Source organism: Melitaea cinxia, chromosome 19 (assembly GCF_905220565.1).
Source record: "Melitaea cinxia chromosome 19, ilMelCinx1.1, whole genome shotgun sequence".
In the NCBI taxonomy this organism is placed as follows: domain Eukaryota; kingdom Metazoa; phylum Arthropoda; class Insecta; order Lepidoptera; family Nymphalidae; genus Melitaea; species Melitaea cinxia.
In genome coordinates, this window is record NC_059412.1 from 13,593,833 (window position 1) to 13,612,833 (window position 19,001).

Sequence of the window (19,001 nt, forward strand, 5' to 3'; positions counted from 1 at the left end):
ATTATGTCACAAAATATTTTGATAACTTGACACGTAAAATTATCGTGTATGTGTTGTGTGAATGTATCTCTTAGTAATGTAAGTCTCGTAGACCTTGGGACAAAAATTAGCCTTAAATCTTTAGACTCGAATTAATCTTAGATAAAGTTCATTCAACGTCATCCTTAGAAGATAAGAGGTGTTTGCGTAGAAGAGTATACTGAGTTGACATTTGATATGTATTGTTATATAATAATCTAGGTTACGGCAAACAAACGTAACATTCACCTGATGGTAAGTGATTACCGTAGCCTATAAACGCCTTAACCACCAGAAGCATCGCAAGCACGTTACCGACCCTACCCCCAATCCCCAGGCGCTCTGGTCACCTTACTCACCAACAGGAACACAACAATGCTTGATAGCAGTATTATTTAGCTCAAATCTTCTGTAAGGTCGAGGTACTGATCCAAATTTGAGCCGGATATTTCCAGCTGTACTAGGGACTTTTTAGTGCAGTTCGTCTTTTTTACTTCTGAACTTGCATACGTAAAATACAGCAATTGTAATAATATCAAGCGATTTTTGTGACTATGTTTCATAAATTGTTAATGTCGTTTCCAGTAAACTATGTTTGTTCTCCATCGAATATTAAAAAGACTGAATCAACATTTGAAGGAAAAATTAGCTTGACATAATTACCAATGTACTGTTATTATGTCATATTGTGTGCATTGATAGCCGATAATTACTTTCGAGTCCATTATATTCATATTATTTTAATGACAGTATTTTGAAAGTAATTTTTTATTTTTATCTATCCACTGTTATAATAAATAATTTATGGGTTTTTGTTTTTTTGTGATGGGTAAAAATGTTAGACTCGCGTCAGGACATGTGATCTAATCGAAAATTCGTAAGATAAAGAGTGCGTTCCACTAAAGGCCCACAACGCCATCGACCACGACCGCTGAAATTGCTGTTCCACTAACGTAAAAAACGCCGCGGGTGTTGGAGTGGAATTTTATAAGTGGATCGCATATTTGGTCGCTGTTAGGTGTCAGTCGTGTGTTCGCAATATGGTGGCATGGTGAAAACATGCAGCTGGGGGGTTGTGAGTGAATATTTCGCATGGATTGGAGTAAAACTTAACTCGACATGGATTCCCAGTAATTTATCGTTGCGTTTTTGCTGAATCGAATGAGAGATTACATTCACAAATTGACATTGACAGTTGTTTCTTTTTTAATTCCTTTTGTTGAAAGCTAACTCTGACCCACCCGTATTTTGTGGGCGAAGTGCTGTGACGTCAAGCATCGTTCGCGATGACCAAGGGTCTTAGGTGGAATAATATGAAAGGCTTTGTGGACGTTGCGGTCGCTTAGTGGAACGCGGCCAAAGGTATACAAAAATGTCAAATTGACTTTCACTGACAGTCAACAACGATCGAATATCGACAAGAAATAAAGCAATTCGTGCAAAATTATTCCCTAATCCTTCCTAATCCTAAATATCAAAATGCACAACGTTAATATTCAAGTTTTAACTTCTGCCCCGGAGTGTAACCCAATGTTTTTTTTTTGTCTGTGTGTATGTATGCGGGTTTGCTTTCATTTTCACTATTCGTCTTAACTTACTTCACTGGGCGTATAAATAGCACAAATATAATTAAAAATTGACTCCACAAAGTTGATAATAATACTAATATTCTGTATTGTACACCACAGTAATTATGCAATAAAATATCTACAAAGGGGTTCTTATCGTTAAAAGAGCAATATCTCCCAGACAACCTTGGGCATAGGACAAGATACAATATCAATTATTCGAGATACAAAATTATTAATTCCACCGATTTTAAACGTATCTTTAATCTAAAATAATTCCTTAAATAAATTTACTCGTACTGAAATACTTTAATGTAATATAAAATATAATATGATATTTCTGTGACAAAATTTGTGTTCAAGAGCTGAGAACTAGTCTCCTAACGGCCACTACGGTTCCTTCGCTAATTTGAGGAGAAGCGGAATTCCGCAATTTAACCGCTTTTCACTATTCCCTTAAGTGTTCTCGGGTCGGTATGGATTTTGCCAAAGAGAGCTTACTTATATAAAGGTTTAGTTTATCTATACAAATAAATAAAATTGTAGTGTCTGTTTGTAATATTAAAATAACCGCTTTTTACTAAATGCATATGGATGTATACATGGTACATATACTATATAGAATAACATTTTATACAATTTTCGTCTGTCTGTCTGTTTGCTCCAGCTAATCTCTGCAACAGCTAGACCGATTTTGATGGGGCTTTCACTGGATGTATTAAGGAGTAACTTAGGCTACTTAGATTTTAGAAATTTATTTATTTTATAACTCTGCGAACTTAATAACTTTTTTGTTAAATTCCACGTGGACAAAGGGGCACAGCTACCTAGTATCTGAAATAAAATTAAAAATTTCGGATATAAATAGACAAACTTTGATTTTTTTTTTCGTCATGATTGCTACGGTTATCTGTAGCTTTATTGCTTTTTGTTGGTAAATAGCTGTAGGTAATTACAAGTCTGTTTCAATAGAATAGTCTTCGCAATTAGGCTGTAACATCCCACTGTTGGGCATAGGCCTCTTTTTTTTTCAAGGACAGGCATCCAAACCGGAAAGAAATATTTGTAAAAATACAAATATCCATCCCGAGCGAGATTCGAACCCGCAAACCGACAGTGTTTTAGGCGACCATTCGCACCACAACACCAGAGTGGCTGTTGAATAGAAAAATAGTATTGTTTGGATAAATTAGTAAAGGAGTTTTTCAGTGGCATAAAATATTTTCCATCTTCGACAAGTTGATTTATAATGTGAGCATTAGATCTCGAAATTAGTAACTCAAATAAGCAATTGTTTTTCTTCTTTTGTTTTTTGTTCAAATCAGTAAAATCATGAAAATCCAGAGCTATAAATCATTTAAAAACAATGTCTTGACAAATAATGTAAAATTTAGACGTTGAAGAGACTTGGGATTTGAGCTGAGAATCAATTGCGTTTTTAGTATTAGAAAGAGCAAATTCGTCATTCGTATTGTGAAATTAAATGACATTTTTAACCGACTTAAAAAAAGTGAGGAGGTTACTCAATTTGACCGTATATATATATATATATATATATATATATATATATATATATATATACGGTATATATATATATATATATATATATATATATGTATCTTCAGGGATAAATATGTCGTTTATGAACCGATTTTGATAATTATTTTTTTGATGGAAAGGAGATATCCCTAGTTTGGTACCATGATAAGGAAACCAGGATCTGATGATGGAATCCCAGAGAAATCGAGGGAAACTCTCGAAAATCCGCATAACTTTTACTGGGTGTGCCGATTTTAATGATTTTTAATTTAATCGAATGCCGATGTTTATCATGTGGTCACATTTAAATTTCATCGAGATCTTTTGGAGTCATCTTTGATAATGCGTATTTACTTGACTTTTTTTGCATCTACCTACGTTGTATTACTTGTCAATATAATTGAAGTCGGTTTTTCTTCGTTTGCCTGCAAACACAATTATGTACCAAGCTATCAGGCACAGTAAATTCTATTACTCTTGTAAAAAATGAAGAATTTTTTTTATCTCGATAACCATCTAAAATAATTCTAATGAAAACCAAACATTACTTTTTACAGCTATGGCCCGGTCTAGTAATATCATCGCTTTGCGTAGTAATTCTTCATTTGTCTATACAGCCAGTACTTCATAGTATCTGCATATAAATACGAAATAACTCGTACTCCTTTGAGACAGAAACCAAGTCTGAATGCTTGATATGGGTAAATCATTAGTGCGTTTTGCAGTTTGCTGTCAAGCTATTTAAAAAGCAGAATGAATATAAATTTGTTTTCTTTGATCTGTCATCTAAATTTACATTCCATGTGCAATGCATAGGAATTTGTAATACTATTTATTTTTATTTAATTTTGTTTAACTGAAGTAGGGCACATCGGGAAATTTCCTGCTCAAAATATGGAGCAGCCCGACTGGGGAAGTACCTCGACCTTACAGAATATCACAGCTAAATAATACTGCTTTCAAGCAGTGTTGTGTTCCTGTCGTTGAGTTAAGTGACCAGAACTCCTTGGTCTATATATCGTCTATAAGCTCTGGTAATCGCTTACCATCAGGTGAGACGTACGCTTGTTTGCCGACGTAGTAATATATATATAAAAAAACATACAATTATATGGAGTAGGTGTGTGGTTAAAAGGTGGACTTAAAGTCATAAAGCCGTATCTACTTTAAAACTTACTACAAATATTGATTGAGATAAATGTACAAATTAAGAGCAAAAGACAATTATTAAAAAGGGACACATAATCTATACAAATATTATAAAGCTAAAGAGTCTGTTTGTTTTTTTAAATAAATTAACCTCAGGAATAACTGGTTCGAATTGAAAACTTGTTTTTGTCTTGAATGGTTTGTTTACCGAGGGAGGGTAAATAAAATTTAATTTGGCACGATTTTTCCTCAAATTAATGCGACTCAATCTGCAGGGCACAGCAAGTCTACATACATATATTTTAGTTTTAAGCTTAAAATATAAAGATAAAAAAATATATATCTCTTTTTTTAAAACCGTTGAAATATTAGAGGAAAAGATAATAATAATAATTCTATGAAATAAAGTGGTTTCCTTTTACTGAAAACATTACGTCGTCTCCCGAGTAGGATAAGACAGTAAGACGCTTGGGAACTGTACGCCAACGCCTATTTGATGATGATTTATAGGAACGACCTTTTACTGTCAAGCTTGATAAAATACTCCAGTCGTTGCATTTCTTCTAAATTTATTGAATTCTATATTATTAACGAGCCCGTTGGCACAATTGGGTTGACCCCACTTTCCGCTCCAAGGACTGTGGGTTTAATGCCTGCCACGAGTTTTAGCTAAAGTTTTAACTAAATTTAGAGTTAGAGGGGTAAAACTGTTAACTAAAACTACTTTTATGATTCAGAGCAAATTTCATGGGTGTTGGTTTTTTATGCAAGAAAGAATAAATTAACTGAGTTAGGGCACAGCAGGAATTTCCTGCTCAAAATATGGAGCAGCCCGACTGGGGTAGTACCTCGTACCTTACAGAAGTTCACAGCTAAATAATACTACTTTCAAGCAGTGCTATGTTCCTGTGGTGAATAAGATGAACAGAGCTCTTGGGGGGATTAGGGGTAGGGTCGGCAACGCACTTGCGATGCTACTGGGGTTGCAGTAGTCTATAGGCTGTGGTAATCGCTAGCCATAATGTGAGCCGTACGCTTGTTTGTCGATCTAGTTATATAAAAAATAATTTAATTCATACATTAATTATTTTCAATTACTGTATACCTATCTATGTTTCTTACGCAATTTGTGTTAATTGCAAATTCATCATATAAATTTTTTAAAGACGGTTCTCTATCACGTTTGTCATTTACTTTATATCAGAATCTGTGTCATTTATTATCTTACTCATATAAATACCAATCTCATTAATAATTGCAGAGAGAAAGTTATTTCATCTGCTTACATAATTGTATGTCATTTTAATTTCCAATTTTTAAACTGACAGTGACATATTCATTCAACACTCACACTATGAGCCTTCGTGGCGTAATCGGCTAGCGCGTTCGGCTGTTAACCGAAAGGTTGGTGCTTCGAGCCCACCCGGGGGCGATAAGTATTTTTTTTCATAAGTATTATGCTATTATAGAGTCTTACCTATCTTTACTTAGAAGACCAATATTTATATAATTGTATCAGAGCCTCCGTGGCGCAATCGGCTAGCGCGTTCGGCTGTTAACCGAAAGGATGGTGGTTCGAGCCCACCCGGGGGCGAAAACAATTTTTTTTCTTGGTACATATTAGAAAGGCATTATATTATTTTAGCATTATTTGCATACATTGTAACACTAAATAAAACAATATCTAAAAAGCTCCGTAATTCAATCCGAGAATTGTGCTGTCAAATATAAATTTTTAGCACAACTTGACAGATTAATATTTTTAGAGTACCGCACGAAATACATTTCCTTCACCATATTCTTAAATATTAAGGTAATATTTATATTATTGTCTAATAGTCTCCATAATGCAGTTGGCTAGCTTCTTCGGCTGTTAACCGAAAGGTTGGTGGTTCGAGCCCATCTGGGGTCAGTCTTTAGACTTTCATGTCCTGCTTCACGATGTGTGGACATGTTAAGGAACTTTCTGCTTTCTGCGACATCCATAATTATATATACATACTGTCCCAGGCACTGTTCTTGAAGTTTACCTGTTATATGCCTCTGTAGGTATAATTCTAAGAAGTAATCATAATTTTAACATAATTTATTTAAACCATAAAATAAACTCTAACATATTATTTTGATAAATATTAAAATTGGTAATCTTATAGGTCTTTCCAATATATTGAAAACCCTTCCGTTTTAAATGAAGATAAATGACAACTTATATTTTAATGTTCATACGGGGATTAACGCGAACAAAATTTTTTAAGGTAAAATATATTACCTTGAGGCCTGACGTTTCGGCCAGGTTACACCAGCCGTGGTCGCAGGCAGACTGATCCAGCGATGTCACGACTCCGCTGTCAGGGTAGATGTTTCTTCATCCACCCTCAACTCGTGATTATTGTCATTTGTACCGCGACACACAACACTTATTATGTCCCTATTCTGTAAGTCAACCGGAAGGTGCCTATTCTGATATTTAACCGACTGCGAACTAAAACGAGGTTGTGTAATTTTAATCACTGGGTTCCATGTCGGGGATAGTTTGAAACCGTCTTCGCGATTGAATGTTTTGTGTTTCTTAATTTCAATTGCTTCTCGCACTAGTCTTGAGTAAAAGTGGCGATCTGTGGAGAGGATTTCCGTGCGATGGAATTCGATCCAGTGATTAATGCCCGGTTGTAATATATGTTCGGCTATCGCTGATTTATTCGTTTGTCGGTTTTTTACAGCGGCGATATGTTCTTTGACCCTTTCAGCTATCGTCCGCTTAGTCTGGCCTATGTAAGAACTGCCGCAGCTGCAGTTTATCCTATAGACACCTGGTGTTTGTAACGGCAAAACATCCTTCGGTGTGCCCACTATGTTGCTAACCTTTGCCCCCGGCGTAAAGATAGTGGGTATTGAATATTTCTTCAATAGACCGCCGATCTTGTCTGTCACTCCTCTCACATAGGGCATGTAGGCCGGTTGTCGTTTAACTTCCGGATGTTTGCGTCTTTTTGTCGGTTGCCTGGTTTGTCTGTTCACTTGATATCCGTTGTTCGCAAGTACCTCCTGAACATGGTCCAGCTCCTGCTCCAAATGTTCAGGGTCACAGAGATCCTGAGCTCTGTTCTTTAACGAGGTTACAACGGACTGTAAGTGACGAGGATGGTGGTGTGACGATGCGTGTAGGTACCTATCGGTGTGTGTCGGTTTGCGGTATACACAGTGCGATAAGGACCCATTAGGTTTCACTTTTATTCGTACATCTAGGAAAGGTAGCGATCTTTCCGCCTCCATTTCATATGTAAATATCATCTTAGGATGAATGGAGTTTAAATGTTGTATATATTGATCCACCTCTATTCTACTACCCTTGACGATGCTAAAAATATCATCTACGTATCTTTTCCACAGTCTGATGATCTTCGGTCCAAGGCTGAGAGCTTTCTCTTCAAAATGTTCCATCCAGAGGTTGGCAAGTACCGGGGCTACTGGACTACCCATTGCGACACCATCGATCTGGAGGTAGTACTGACCTTGGAAAAGAAAATAGTTACCCTCTAGGCAGTGCTTTAGTAGATCAATATAATTTAACGGCATTTCGCTATCCCTAAGTTTCTCTCTCACTACGTCCAGACACTCATCTATTGGAACATTGGTGAAAAGGGACTCCACATCAAAGCTCACCATTATTTCATTCGGTTCCAATGTAATCTCCTTGATTATTTGAACGAAGTGGCGTGAATCCTTAACATAAGACGGTGATTTACCCACAAATGGCTGCAATACTGATGCGACGTGCTTTGCAAGGTCGTAAGTAGGAGAGGCGATTTGACTTACGATAGGCCGCAGCGGCACGCCGGACTTATGTATTTTAGGCAAGCCATATAACCTAGGTGGTTGGTGTGCTTTAGGTCTATAAAGTCTTTCGTACTCGTCTTCTGTAAACAGGTCCTGGTTTTCCTGTATCAAAGTGCGTATTTTGCGTGTGACCCTGGCCGTGGGATTGTATGAGACCGGTTTATATACCTTTTTATCACACAATAGTTCCCGTATTTTTTGTTGGTAATCAGTCGTATTCATCACTACAGTGGCGTTTCCTTTGTCAGCCTTAAGCACTAAGATGTCCTGGTTGTCCCGAACACTTTTCAGTGCTTGACGCTCTTCTGTAGTAATGTTGGTAGCAGGCGGTTTCGATTTCCGTAATATTACCGCGACGTCCTGTCTGAGAGTATCCGCATCACTGTCCGGTATTTTATTACGTGCTATCGTTTCTTCAACACTGCTGATTACATTCTCATACGGTATTCGCTTAGGTGTTAAAGCGAAATTCATACCTTTAGCCAAGATGTAATTAAAGTGTAGTGTTAGTCTATCTCGTGAAGATTATGAATTGTGTGATCGGGTTACGTATCTACAAGCGTGCCGTACCTATGAACTATGCAGTACTACCCACGATCGAAAATTCTCGAAGATATATAATCGACGGTATACTGAGAACCGAGCGTCACCCGCAATTTCGAGCCATCCGAAAGATACCGTTATAAACCTTTCGAACACGAGTCTAGATGACATTGCAATTAACATCTTGGCTAAAGGTATGAATTTCGCTTTAACACCTAAGCGAATACCGTATGAGAATGTAATCAGCAGTGTTGAAGAAACGATAGCACGTAATAAAATACCGGACAGTGATGCGGATACTCTCAGACAGGACGTCGCGGTAATATTACGGAAATCGAAACCGCCTGCTACCAACATTACTACAGAAGAGCGTCAAGCACTGAAAAGTGTTCGGGACAACCAGGACATCTTAGTGCTTAAGGCTGACAAAGGAAACGCCACTGTAGTGATGAATACGACTGATTACCAACAAAAAATACGGGAACTATTGTGTGATAAAAAGGTATATAAACCGGTCTCATACAATCCCACGGCCAGGGTCACACGCAAAATACGCACTTTGATACAGGAAAACCAGGACCTGTTTACAGAAGACGAGTACGAAAGACTTTATAGACCTAAAGCACACCAACCACCTAGGTTATATGGCTTGCCTAAAATACATAAGTCCGGCGTGCCGCTGCGGCCTATCGTAAGTCAAATCGCCTCTCCTACTTACGACCTTGCAAAGCACGTCGCATCAGTATTGCAGCCATTTGTGGGTAAATCACCGTCTTATGTTAAGGATTCACGCCACTTCGTTCAAATAATCAAGGAGATTACATTGGAACCGAATGAAATAATGGTGAGCTTTGATGTGGAGTCCCTTTTCACCAATGTTCCAATAGATGAGTGTCTGGACGTAGTGAGAGAGAAACTTAGGGATAGCGAAATGCCGTTAAATTATATTGATCTACTAAAGCACTGCCTAGAGGGTAACTATTTTCTTTTCCAAGGTCAGTACTACCTCCAGATCGATGGTGTCGCAATGGGTAGTCCAGTAGCCCCGGTACTTGCCAACCTCTGGATGGAACATTTTGAAGAGAAAGCTCTCAGCCTTGGACCGAAGATCATCAGACTGTGGAAAAGATACGTAGATGATATTTTTAGCATCGTCAAGGGTAGTAGAATAGAGGTGGATCAATATATACAACATTTAAACTCCATTCATCCTAAGATGATATTTACATATGAAATGGAGGCGGAAAGATCGCTACCTTTCCTAGATGTACGAATAAAAGTGAAACCTAATGGGTCCTTATCGCACTGTGTATACCGCAAACCGACACACACCGATAGGTACCTACACGCATCGTCACACCACCATCCTCGTCACTTACAGTCCGTTGTAACCTCGTTAAAGAACAGAGCTCAGGATCTCTGTGACCCTGAACATTTGGAGCAGGAGCTGGACCATGTTCAGGAGGTACTTGCGAACAACGGATATCAAGTGAACAGACAAACCAGGCAACCGACAAAAAGACGCAAACATCCGGAAGTTAAACGACAACCGGCCTACATGCCCTATGTGAGAGGAGTGACAGACAAGATCGGCGGTCTGTTGAAGAAATATTCAATACCCACTATCTTTACGCCGGGGGCAAAGGTTAGCAACATAGTGGGCACACCGAAGGATGTTTTGCCGTTACAAACACCAGGTGTCTATAGGATAAACTGCAGCTGCGGCAGTTCTTACATAGGCCAGACTAAGCGGACGATAGCTGAAAGGGTCAAAGAACATATCGCCGCTGTAAAAAACCGACAAACGAATAAATCAGCGATAGCCGAACATATATTACAACCGGGCATTAATCACTGGATCGAATTCCATCGCACGGAAATCCTCTCCACAGATCGCCACTTTTACTCAAGACTAGTGCGAGAAGCAATTGAAATTAAGAAACACAAAACATTCAATCGCGAAGACGGTTTCAAACTATCCCCGACATGGAACCCAGTGATTAAAATTACACAACCTCGTTTTAGTTCGCAGTCGGTTAAATATCAGAATAGGCACCTTCCGGTTGACTTACAGAATAGGGACATAATAAGTGTTGTGTGTCGCGGTACAAATGACAATAATCACGAGTTGAGGGTGGATGAAGAAACATCTACCCTGACAGCGGAGTCGTGACATCGCTGGATCAGTCTGCCTGCGACCACGGCTGGTGTAACCTGGCCGAAACGTCAGGCCTCAAGGTAATATATTTTACCTTAAAAAATTTTGTTCGCGTTAATCCCCGTATGAACATTAAAATATAATAATGAAACGCGAAAGTTTAAAAGTTGTTAAATGACAACTTTACCATAAACACAAACACCATACATTCTACGTGATATATCCTTTATTTGATGGGGTAACCTATGGCTGCTTACAAACATTACCACAAGTTCTCTAACAGTAGTAAAGTTAAGCTGAAATAAATTATTATTGCTATCTCTGTCACTCATTATATGTTAAAAAGTGACAGAAATTGGTTTTCAGTCTACCCTCATTTGGTTAGAGGATATCGTATGTAATATCGTTTTGAGGCTTAAAGTGTTTGTTGTTGTTATTAAAAATGATTAAATGAGCAAAATTAATTTTGTATATTGACAATAATTAGTAAATTTATTTGTTTTCGATTTATGGTGGTATTAAATATATCAAACTTTCAAACTAACATTTTTTTTGACTGAGTAATACAAACAATATCAACAATCGCTTTGGTGTGGTGCGTATGTTATGAACGCGCCTAACAAGCGACGGTCTGCTGATTCGATTCCCGCTCAGGATGGATATTTGAATTTATACAAATAATTCTTTCCGGACTGGGTGACTGTTTAGTGAACTATCCCACCGTGCCTCAAAGAGCACGTTTAGCTATCGGCCCCAGTTGTTATTATAGATGCTTGACAGCAATTAATACTATTTTTTTTTCTTCATACAACTAGGTCAGCAATCAAGTGTACGGTTCACTTGATGATAAACGATTATAATAGGTTATAGATGCCTACAACACATCAAGCATCCCAAGAGCGTTGCCGACCTTAACTCCAATCCCGCCAAGGTCATGGTAACCTAATCCACTACAGAAACACAACATCGCTTGAAAGCAGTATTATTTAGCCGTGGTCTTCTGTAACGTAGGTAGGCTTCTGTAGATAGGTATTTCCCCAGTTGGGATGCTCCAGATTTTGAGCAGGATTGTTCCTCATCATCTAGACTAGATAACACCCATACAACACTTTCTATAATGAGAAAAATATTTTCTTATCTTTCATATTTTCTTAACTTTGGTATAAATATTGATCATATCTATAATATAAAAATAAGTCGCTGAATGTGTTGCTAAGCGCAAAACTCGAGAACGGATTTCGCTAATTCTTTTTTTAAAATATTCCTTGAAGTACGAGGATGGTTCTTACGGAGAGAAAAATTCAAAAAAAAAGTTTTAAATTTCCTGAAAAAGTCTAAAAACAACACTTTTCTATACTCCCATACAAAAGATTTGTGATAATACTTAAAAGTCAATTTGAACTTTAATTCCATACGATAAAGTTTGTGTTAGGCGATACGAAGTTCGCCGGGTCAGCTAGTAATTAATAAATGGAATTTTATAATACAAATTATGATGATATGATTATCCACAACCGTGCCCATGTGACGCGATTCGACCACAACATCGCTTCTCGTATTTAACCAGAAAATAAAAACCAATTGCGCTGGACATAATACGAGACAATATTTATTCTGTGATCAAAGTGTATTAAATGCGGTTACATTGTTTTGTTTCGCCGGCCTACTTGTGTAGTAATTGTTTGTTGTTTTATGTTTAATACCCTTTTCAGTTTTACTCAAAGGAATCAAAGTACCAATATTTTGGTTCGCAGTCAAAAGCAACAACCGCTTGTACCAAAGAAGTTTTTTAGTTTTTACAATACAATACAAATACTCTTTATTGTACACTATCAGAGAAAAATAATTTTACACCGAAAAAGAAAATATAGACATGTACATAATGTTTTGTTTTTAAGAAATTTGTGAAAAATATTGATATTATATGTAACAGTACAAGACAACAAGTCGACTACATGACAACACATGATTTACTAAAAATGTATAGTCTCCCCCGAGTGGACTCGAACTATCAATCTTTCGGTTAACAGTCGAACGTGCTAGCCGATTGCGCCACGAAGGCTCTAAGATAATAATGTAAATAATACATTGTTATTTAAACGGAAGTTTAACCTGAGGAGCATAGTAGGAAATATCTTGTTTAAAATCTAGGGAAGCCCGACTGGGGTAGTATCTCAATCTTACAGAAGATCACAGCTAAATATTACTGCCTTCAAGCAGTGTTCTGTTCCTGTGGTGAGTAAGGTGACCAAAGCTGCTGGAGGGGATTTAGGGTAGGGTCAGCAACGCGCTTGCGATACTTCTGGTGCTGCAGGTGTCTAAAACCTACAGTAATCGCTTACCGTCAGGTAAGTCATACCCTTATTTATAAACTTAGTAAAAAAAAAAAATATGGCAGAGCATGAACTTCTTCTTTCACAAAATTTGCCCTAAAAAATAGTTATTTCTACTGCGTATGGTAGAGCCAAAACCTTTTGGTTAACAGCCAAACGAACGAGACGATCGAACGACGGTGAGTCTTAAAGAGTATTTTTAATATGTACAAGTAATTTGAAAGCTATACTTATTTACTATTTGTCACGACAAAAAATTTTAACTACCCCGGGCGTCCTCAAAACAGCAACTTTTCGGTTAAGTCTAATAATGTAGATCATAAAAAAATGGGTCACTATCTATTATCTGTATCTATTTTATTTGATAGCATCCAATATGAGTACGTTCATGCTTTTTAAAATAAACTACTGATCGCCCAGTGGTCAAATTACGACTATAATTAATTTGAATTATAAGTTTGAAGTTTAAACAATGGAGTATATATGCGTGAATTATAAAAGCAACGGCCGAAGGTTGCAAAAAAAATAAAGTTAAATAAAAATTAAATTTATTATTACTAAATTATAATTAATAAGACGTGACAGTTGTTCGATGTGAGAAACAAGAGTGACTTAAAATTAATGAAGCATCGTTCAGTCGGGGCTTCGGGTTGTTTTGTATTCTTCGTGTTAGGTCGTTTTCTTTTCTTTCGGTGCCCAGTTGCGATGCTCAGGTGCGATGCCATGGTGGGAAAGTTTCGCAATAAGCTCCGGCTAACGATTCGAGTCGTGGGAATGTTTCGGAGCAAACTCCGGTCAGCAAATCCTGGAGTAGTGAGTTTCCTAACACGTGTGTGTGTCAAATACATGCTAGTTTGTGAATGTTTTTCTTTATTGATTTAATGTACTTTTATTCATAATAAAAAAAAAAAATAGGATTATGCACTCCTTCTCTATATAAACTATAAGTGTTCGAAATTTCATACTCCTCCGTCCTCGCAATTTTTGTAAAAAGGGGTACAAAGTTTTTGCTTCACGTATTAATATATAGATAAGACATTAAATATATACCCCATATTATATTATGCATACAAAAAAAAAAAATTAAAGAGTGTCTATCAACACTTAGTTGTGGAGGGACTTCTGTCCCTCTTTTACGTCGCATGTTAATTATCATCACACGTAATCTTTTAAATAATATATAAATATAGGATGCAGTGATTATATACCTTTGCAATTAATTTCCCTTAATATATTTTCGCTACAAATCACACACACATTGCACACACTCACTTACATACATTACTTTTATGCACCCACCTCAATGACACCTCATATGTTATACTTGTATAGAAATATTATGTACTTGTAATATTAATGTTGTAGTTAAGGTTTTTTTTACTAATATGTTATTATTGTGTTATGTCAAAGTAAGAGCGGAATCTCCTGCCTTGACATGCTTAAAAAAAGACTCCGATAATTGGTCCTGTTGTAAGAAATCTATATAAATAAAAACGAATGTTACTAAGCACAAAACTCGAGAATGGCTCGACCAAGTCGGCAATTTTTTGTGTTCTTTAAGGTCAACGAAAGGTTGTAATATAAAAAAAATAAAAATAATTTTTAGCAGGCTAGCTTGTTTGATGGTAGTTTGTTTGATAAAATAGGCAAATAAATAAATAAATAAAAACGTCACTTAACTTCGAAAATGTACTTGATTGATCTAAGCAGGAGTTATTCTGGTCTCTTTGGCGCTCGAAACAAAATACACACGCCTATTCCCTAAAGCCCTAAAGACCCCATTAGCGATGCTACTATAAATCAAGATGATAGATATCTTGAAGTTTGATAGACGTCTAATAATTTAATAGGACACTAACACGACGTAGAGCGTGATTTATACGGTAAGTCTTCATTATAATTATAGTAGAGTATGGTAAAATATTGGTCCTGACAAACGTGAAGGATTATATTCTATTTAGTTACAACATTACACCAAACAAGTGGTTTCCTTGAAAACGAAAAAAAGCCGACTTCAATTACATCTATATAAATATTCTAATTCGCACACCAATTATTTGTTTATTTCCTAACTGCAGTTTTTGTTTTCGTGTCCTATACCCAAAGGTTGTCTGGAAGAGATCGCTCTTTCAGCGATAAGCCTGCCTTTGTACGTCTTTCATTTTATGTTACTAGCTGACGCCGCTAACGTTGTTTTGCCATATATTTTATTAACCTTCTTAATCCCCCCCCCCCTCTCTTGTAACTTAGGGGAATGAAAAATAGTTGTGGGTCGATTATCAGACCTACCCGATATGCACACAAAATTTCATAATATTTTATTAAGCCTCTTAACCCCCCCCCCCTATAACTTAGGGGTATGAAAAATAGATGTTGTTCGATTCTCAGACCTACCTGATATGCACACATAATGTCAAGAGAATTGGTCAAGCCGTTTTGGAGGAGTTTAACTACAAACACCGCGACACGATAATTTTATATATTAAATTTTGTTGTTTCTTTTAATGGTGTACAATAAAGAGAATATTATTCTTTCGATTAAAAAAAGAATAATTGAAATCGGTCTATCCAGTAAAATGTTATGAGGTATGATATAAGGATACAACAACGGTCGACGAAAAAAGTCGAGCATACGCATTATTGAAGATAATTCAAAAAATTCCCATCAAATCGCGATTAAATTTAACTGTTTGTACATGACAAGCAACAGATTTCTATAAAAAAAATAATCATCGAAATCAGTAACATACATTAAAAAATTGAGATCGTCCTCCTTTTCGGTTAAAAGTATCAAAAATCTATATCAAAAATATCTTTTTTTTTATATGGGCTTCAAATTTCTAATTATTATTTTCGAAAATATAATTACTTTAGTCTTTAAACAATAAAATATGATTACTATGAAGGTACCGCCAGTTTGGAATGTAGATTTTGTTGAGAAGAATTGGTTAAAAACTCAGCAGTCACTCTTAAAGTCTTGAATGAAACACACCGAAATTAAAGGAACCGATTAAGGGTGTTTTTTACTAAGCTACAATTCAATAACACGCATTAGCATAATAATTGATAATATAATAATTGTTTTCTAATGTTTTCACTCATTACAATGAAACAATCTTTTTTAAAAGGGCTCTGGAGGATAAAAGGGTCCTCCCGTAACCATGGTTGCTGTAAAATATCCGAAATGTCGGGCGTCTAAAAAAACTTAATAAACCGCGATGTAATGCGAAAAAGTTGTTTAATTGTTTAATTGTAATATAATAATTATATATTATATATAGTTTCCAACTATACTACATTTGCGCAATTTTCATCTTATTTACTCATCCATACTTTTATTGAAACTTTCCCGTCATTATGATATTAACCAACATTATCATAATATATATCATTATTATTATTATTTATATACTGAATGTCACTCCGCCCGCCCAATACATAATAGATACATATATTATAATAACTACTTATATAATTATATAGTAAATTTACTTATACTTACATATATAAATATAAGCGGGTGGAGGAATACGCCCCGGCAGGGAGATCAAACGGCCGGGGGTTAGGGCTGTAGGCTGAAAAACCGGCGGACAATCCTAGCCGAGTCAAGTAGCACCGCCTTCTGCATCCTGGCTGCGAGCGAACCGTCCCGGATCCCCAGTTGCCTCAGATGGTGAGCGAGGCTAACCGGGATCAAACCATTGGCAGATATTACGATAGGGTTATTATTATTATTATTATTTTTTATTATTTGCGTAAATATTCACATATTAAAAGCTGCGGTTTAATTATTAATGAAAACTATAAATGTGATTTTTAATGGTTGTATACGTAGTTGGTTAAATAAATGGATAATTTGAAATAACGTAGTACAAAATTACCTTATCATACAGTTTAGTTATCATTTTTACTTATTTTAAAAATATAATTCGTTTTATAATAATTGAATAGATTATCTTAAATTGAACGAAAGATTTATTTAAAAGACACGTTATCTCATTTCAGTCTCTTGAGAATAAACGGTACAATATCAAAATAAGTGCAGACGTTTTATCCTCCGGAGGCCTCATTACACGAGATATTTTAAGACGCGAAATAGGAATTGGAGGCTTAAAAATAAATTCTGTACTGTAATAAAAGCCTATGGAACTGTTAGTTAAGATCCTCTATATTTAACTTTACAATTTTTGTAGTAGTTAGCAATTGAATATTGATTTTTAATATTCTGATACTTATAATATAATAACAATAATATTTATTTCGATACTAGCACATATAGTGTTATTACAGTTACAAACTAATAATTACATTTTAACCAATTTGAAAATAGTATTCACCAATAATAATAATTCAACTTATATCTAATTAATTTGATAAATTACTTTCTAATCCAACATTTATTATAATTAACAATAAAGTTAACATTTTTTTTATTGCAAAGGTGTCAAACTAACATTCAATAAGCATACGTCCCGCCTGATATCAAGGGAAAACCGTAGTTTAACCCTTGCAACACCAGAAGCCTTGGTCAGCTTACCCACAGAAACGGTTTTTAACCGACTTCCAAAAAAGGAGGAGGTTCTCAATTCGACTGTATTTTTTTATGTATGTTACATCAGAACTTTTGCCCGTGTTTACCGATTTCGACGAATTTTCTTTTAATCGAATGGTGGTGTGTGTCAATTGGTCCCATTTAAATTTATTTGAGATCTAACCACTACTTTTCGAGTTATATCTAATAATGCGTTTTTACTTGACGCTTTTTTCGTCGACCTGCGTTGTATTATACCGCATAACTTTCTACTGGATATACCGATTTTAATAATTATTTTTTTGTTAGAAAGGAGATATCCCTAGTTTGGTACCATAATAAGGAAACTAGGATCTGATGATGGGATCCCAGAGAAATCGAGGGAAACTCTTGAAAATCTGCAATAACTTTCTACTGGACGTACAGATTTTGATAATTCTTTTTTTGTTCGAAAGGGGATATCCCTAGTTTGGTACCATGATAAGGAAACTAGGATCTGATGATGGGATCCCAGAGAAATCGAGGGAAACTCTCGAAAATCCGCAATAACTTTTTACTGGGTGTATCGATTTTGATAATTTTTAATTTAATCGAAAGCTGATGTTTATCATGTGGTCACATATAAATTTTATGGAGATGTGATAACTACTTTTGGAGTAATCTCTGATAACGCGTAGTTACTTGACTATTTTTTCGTCGATCTACTTTGTATTACTCTTCGATGTAATTGAAGTCGTTTTTTTTTTCGTTTGCGAGCAAACACAATTTTATGGTTTTATGGTTGGTACGGAATTAAGATTCCCAATCAGGCTGCTTCAAATTTTTGGGGCAAGATCTTTTTAACCCTCACCTAATAATTATTATATTTGTTACATTAGACTTATTAGGGTTTTAAATTAAAATTTGTGTCTGCGTATTAGGTTGTTAATTTCAATAACGGTTCAAACTTTTAGTCCCTCTTTAAAATAGTATTTGTTGATCTGTGAGACTTTTGCAGATTATCAGGCTACTAAATTTGAAAGGCTAATATTAGTTGGACAAAAAAAAATTAGACTCCAAAGGTTAGCTCATCTGATATCGTCTTAATCTTTGGAACTTAAAAGAATCCCGCGAGACCTCATTATCGCAATACTTGTGCCATTTCATAACTAAGATAATTGATCCTTTAGTGCAAGGAACATTCCCTAAATGATCATGTTATATTTAAATTTGATTCGAGAAAATCCGTTAGCAGTTTCTAAATTTAATATAATGATTAACCCTTTGGCGCAGTTGCCAGTGACCAAGCCTTACGCTTTGATTTCTAGATTTCATTCTCACCCCGA

General features: G+C 35.9%; 2 protein-coding genes and 2 non-coding genes across 4 annotated transcripts; 3 read left to right on the forward strand and 1 right to left on the reverse strand.

The window, feature by feature from the left end:
- Nucleotides 1-5,632: 5,632 nt before the first annotated feature.
- Trnan-guu lies at nucleotides 5,633-5,706 on the forward strand. The gene has a single exon. It is a non-coding gene; the product is annotated as a tRNA-Asn (tRNA).
- Nucleotides 5,707-5,794: 88 nt separating this feature from the next.
- On the forward strand, nucleotides 5,795-5,868 carry Trnan-guu. The gene has a single exon. It is a non-coding gene; the product is annotated as a tRNA-Asn (tRNA).
- Nucleotides 5,869-6,608: 740 nt separating this feature from the next.
- LOC123662788 lies at nucleotides 6,609-8,585 on the reverse strand. Its single transcript, XM_045597584.1, has one exon. It carries the CDS (start codon nucleotides 8,583-8,585, stop codon nucleotides 6,609-6,611), a length of 1,977 nt encoding a protein of 658 aa, XP_045453540.1.
- A 265-nt stretch (nucleotides 8,586-8,850) lies between these two features.
- Nucleotides 8,851-10,827, forward strand: LOC123662789. Its single transcript, XM_045597585.1, has one exon. It carries the CDS (start codon nucleotides 8,851-8,853, stop codon nucleotides 10,825-10,827), a length of 1,977 nt encoding a protein of 658 aa, XP_045453541.1.
- The last annotated feature ends 8,174 nt before the right edge of the window (nucleotides 10,828-19,001 follow it).

What these genes read in the sequence shown, in the direction of transcription:
- LOC123662788 (XM_045597584.1), bottom strand. Translation starts at nt 8,585, where the DNA reads ATGAATTTCGCTTTAACACCTAAGCGAATACCGTATGAGAATGTAATC.
- LOC123662789 (XM_045597585.1), top strand. Translation starts at nt 8,851, where the DNA reads ATGAATTTCGCTTTAACACCTAAGCGAATACCGTATGAGAATGTAATC.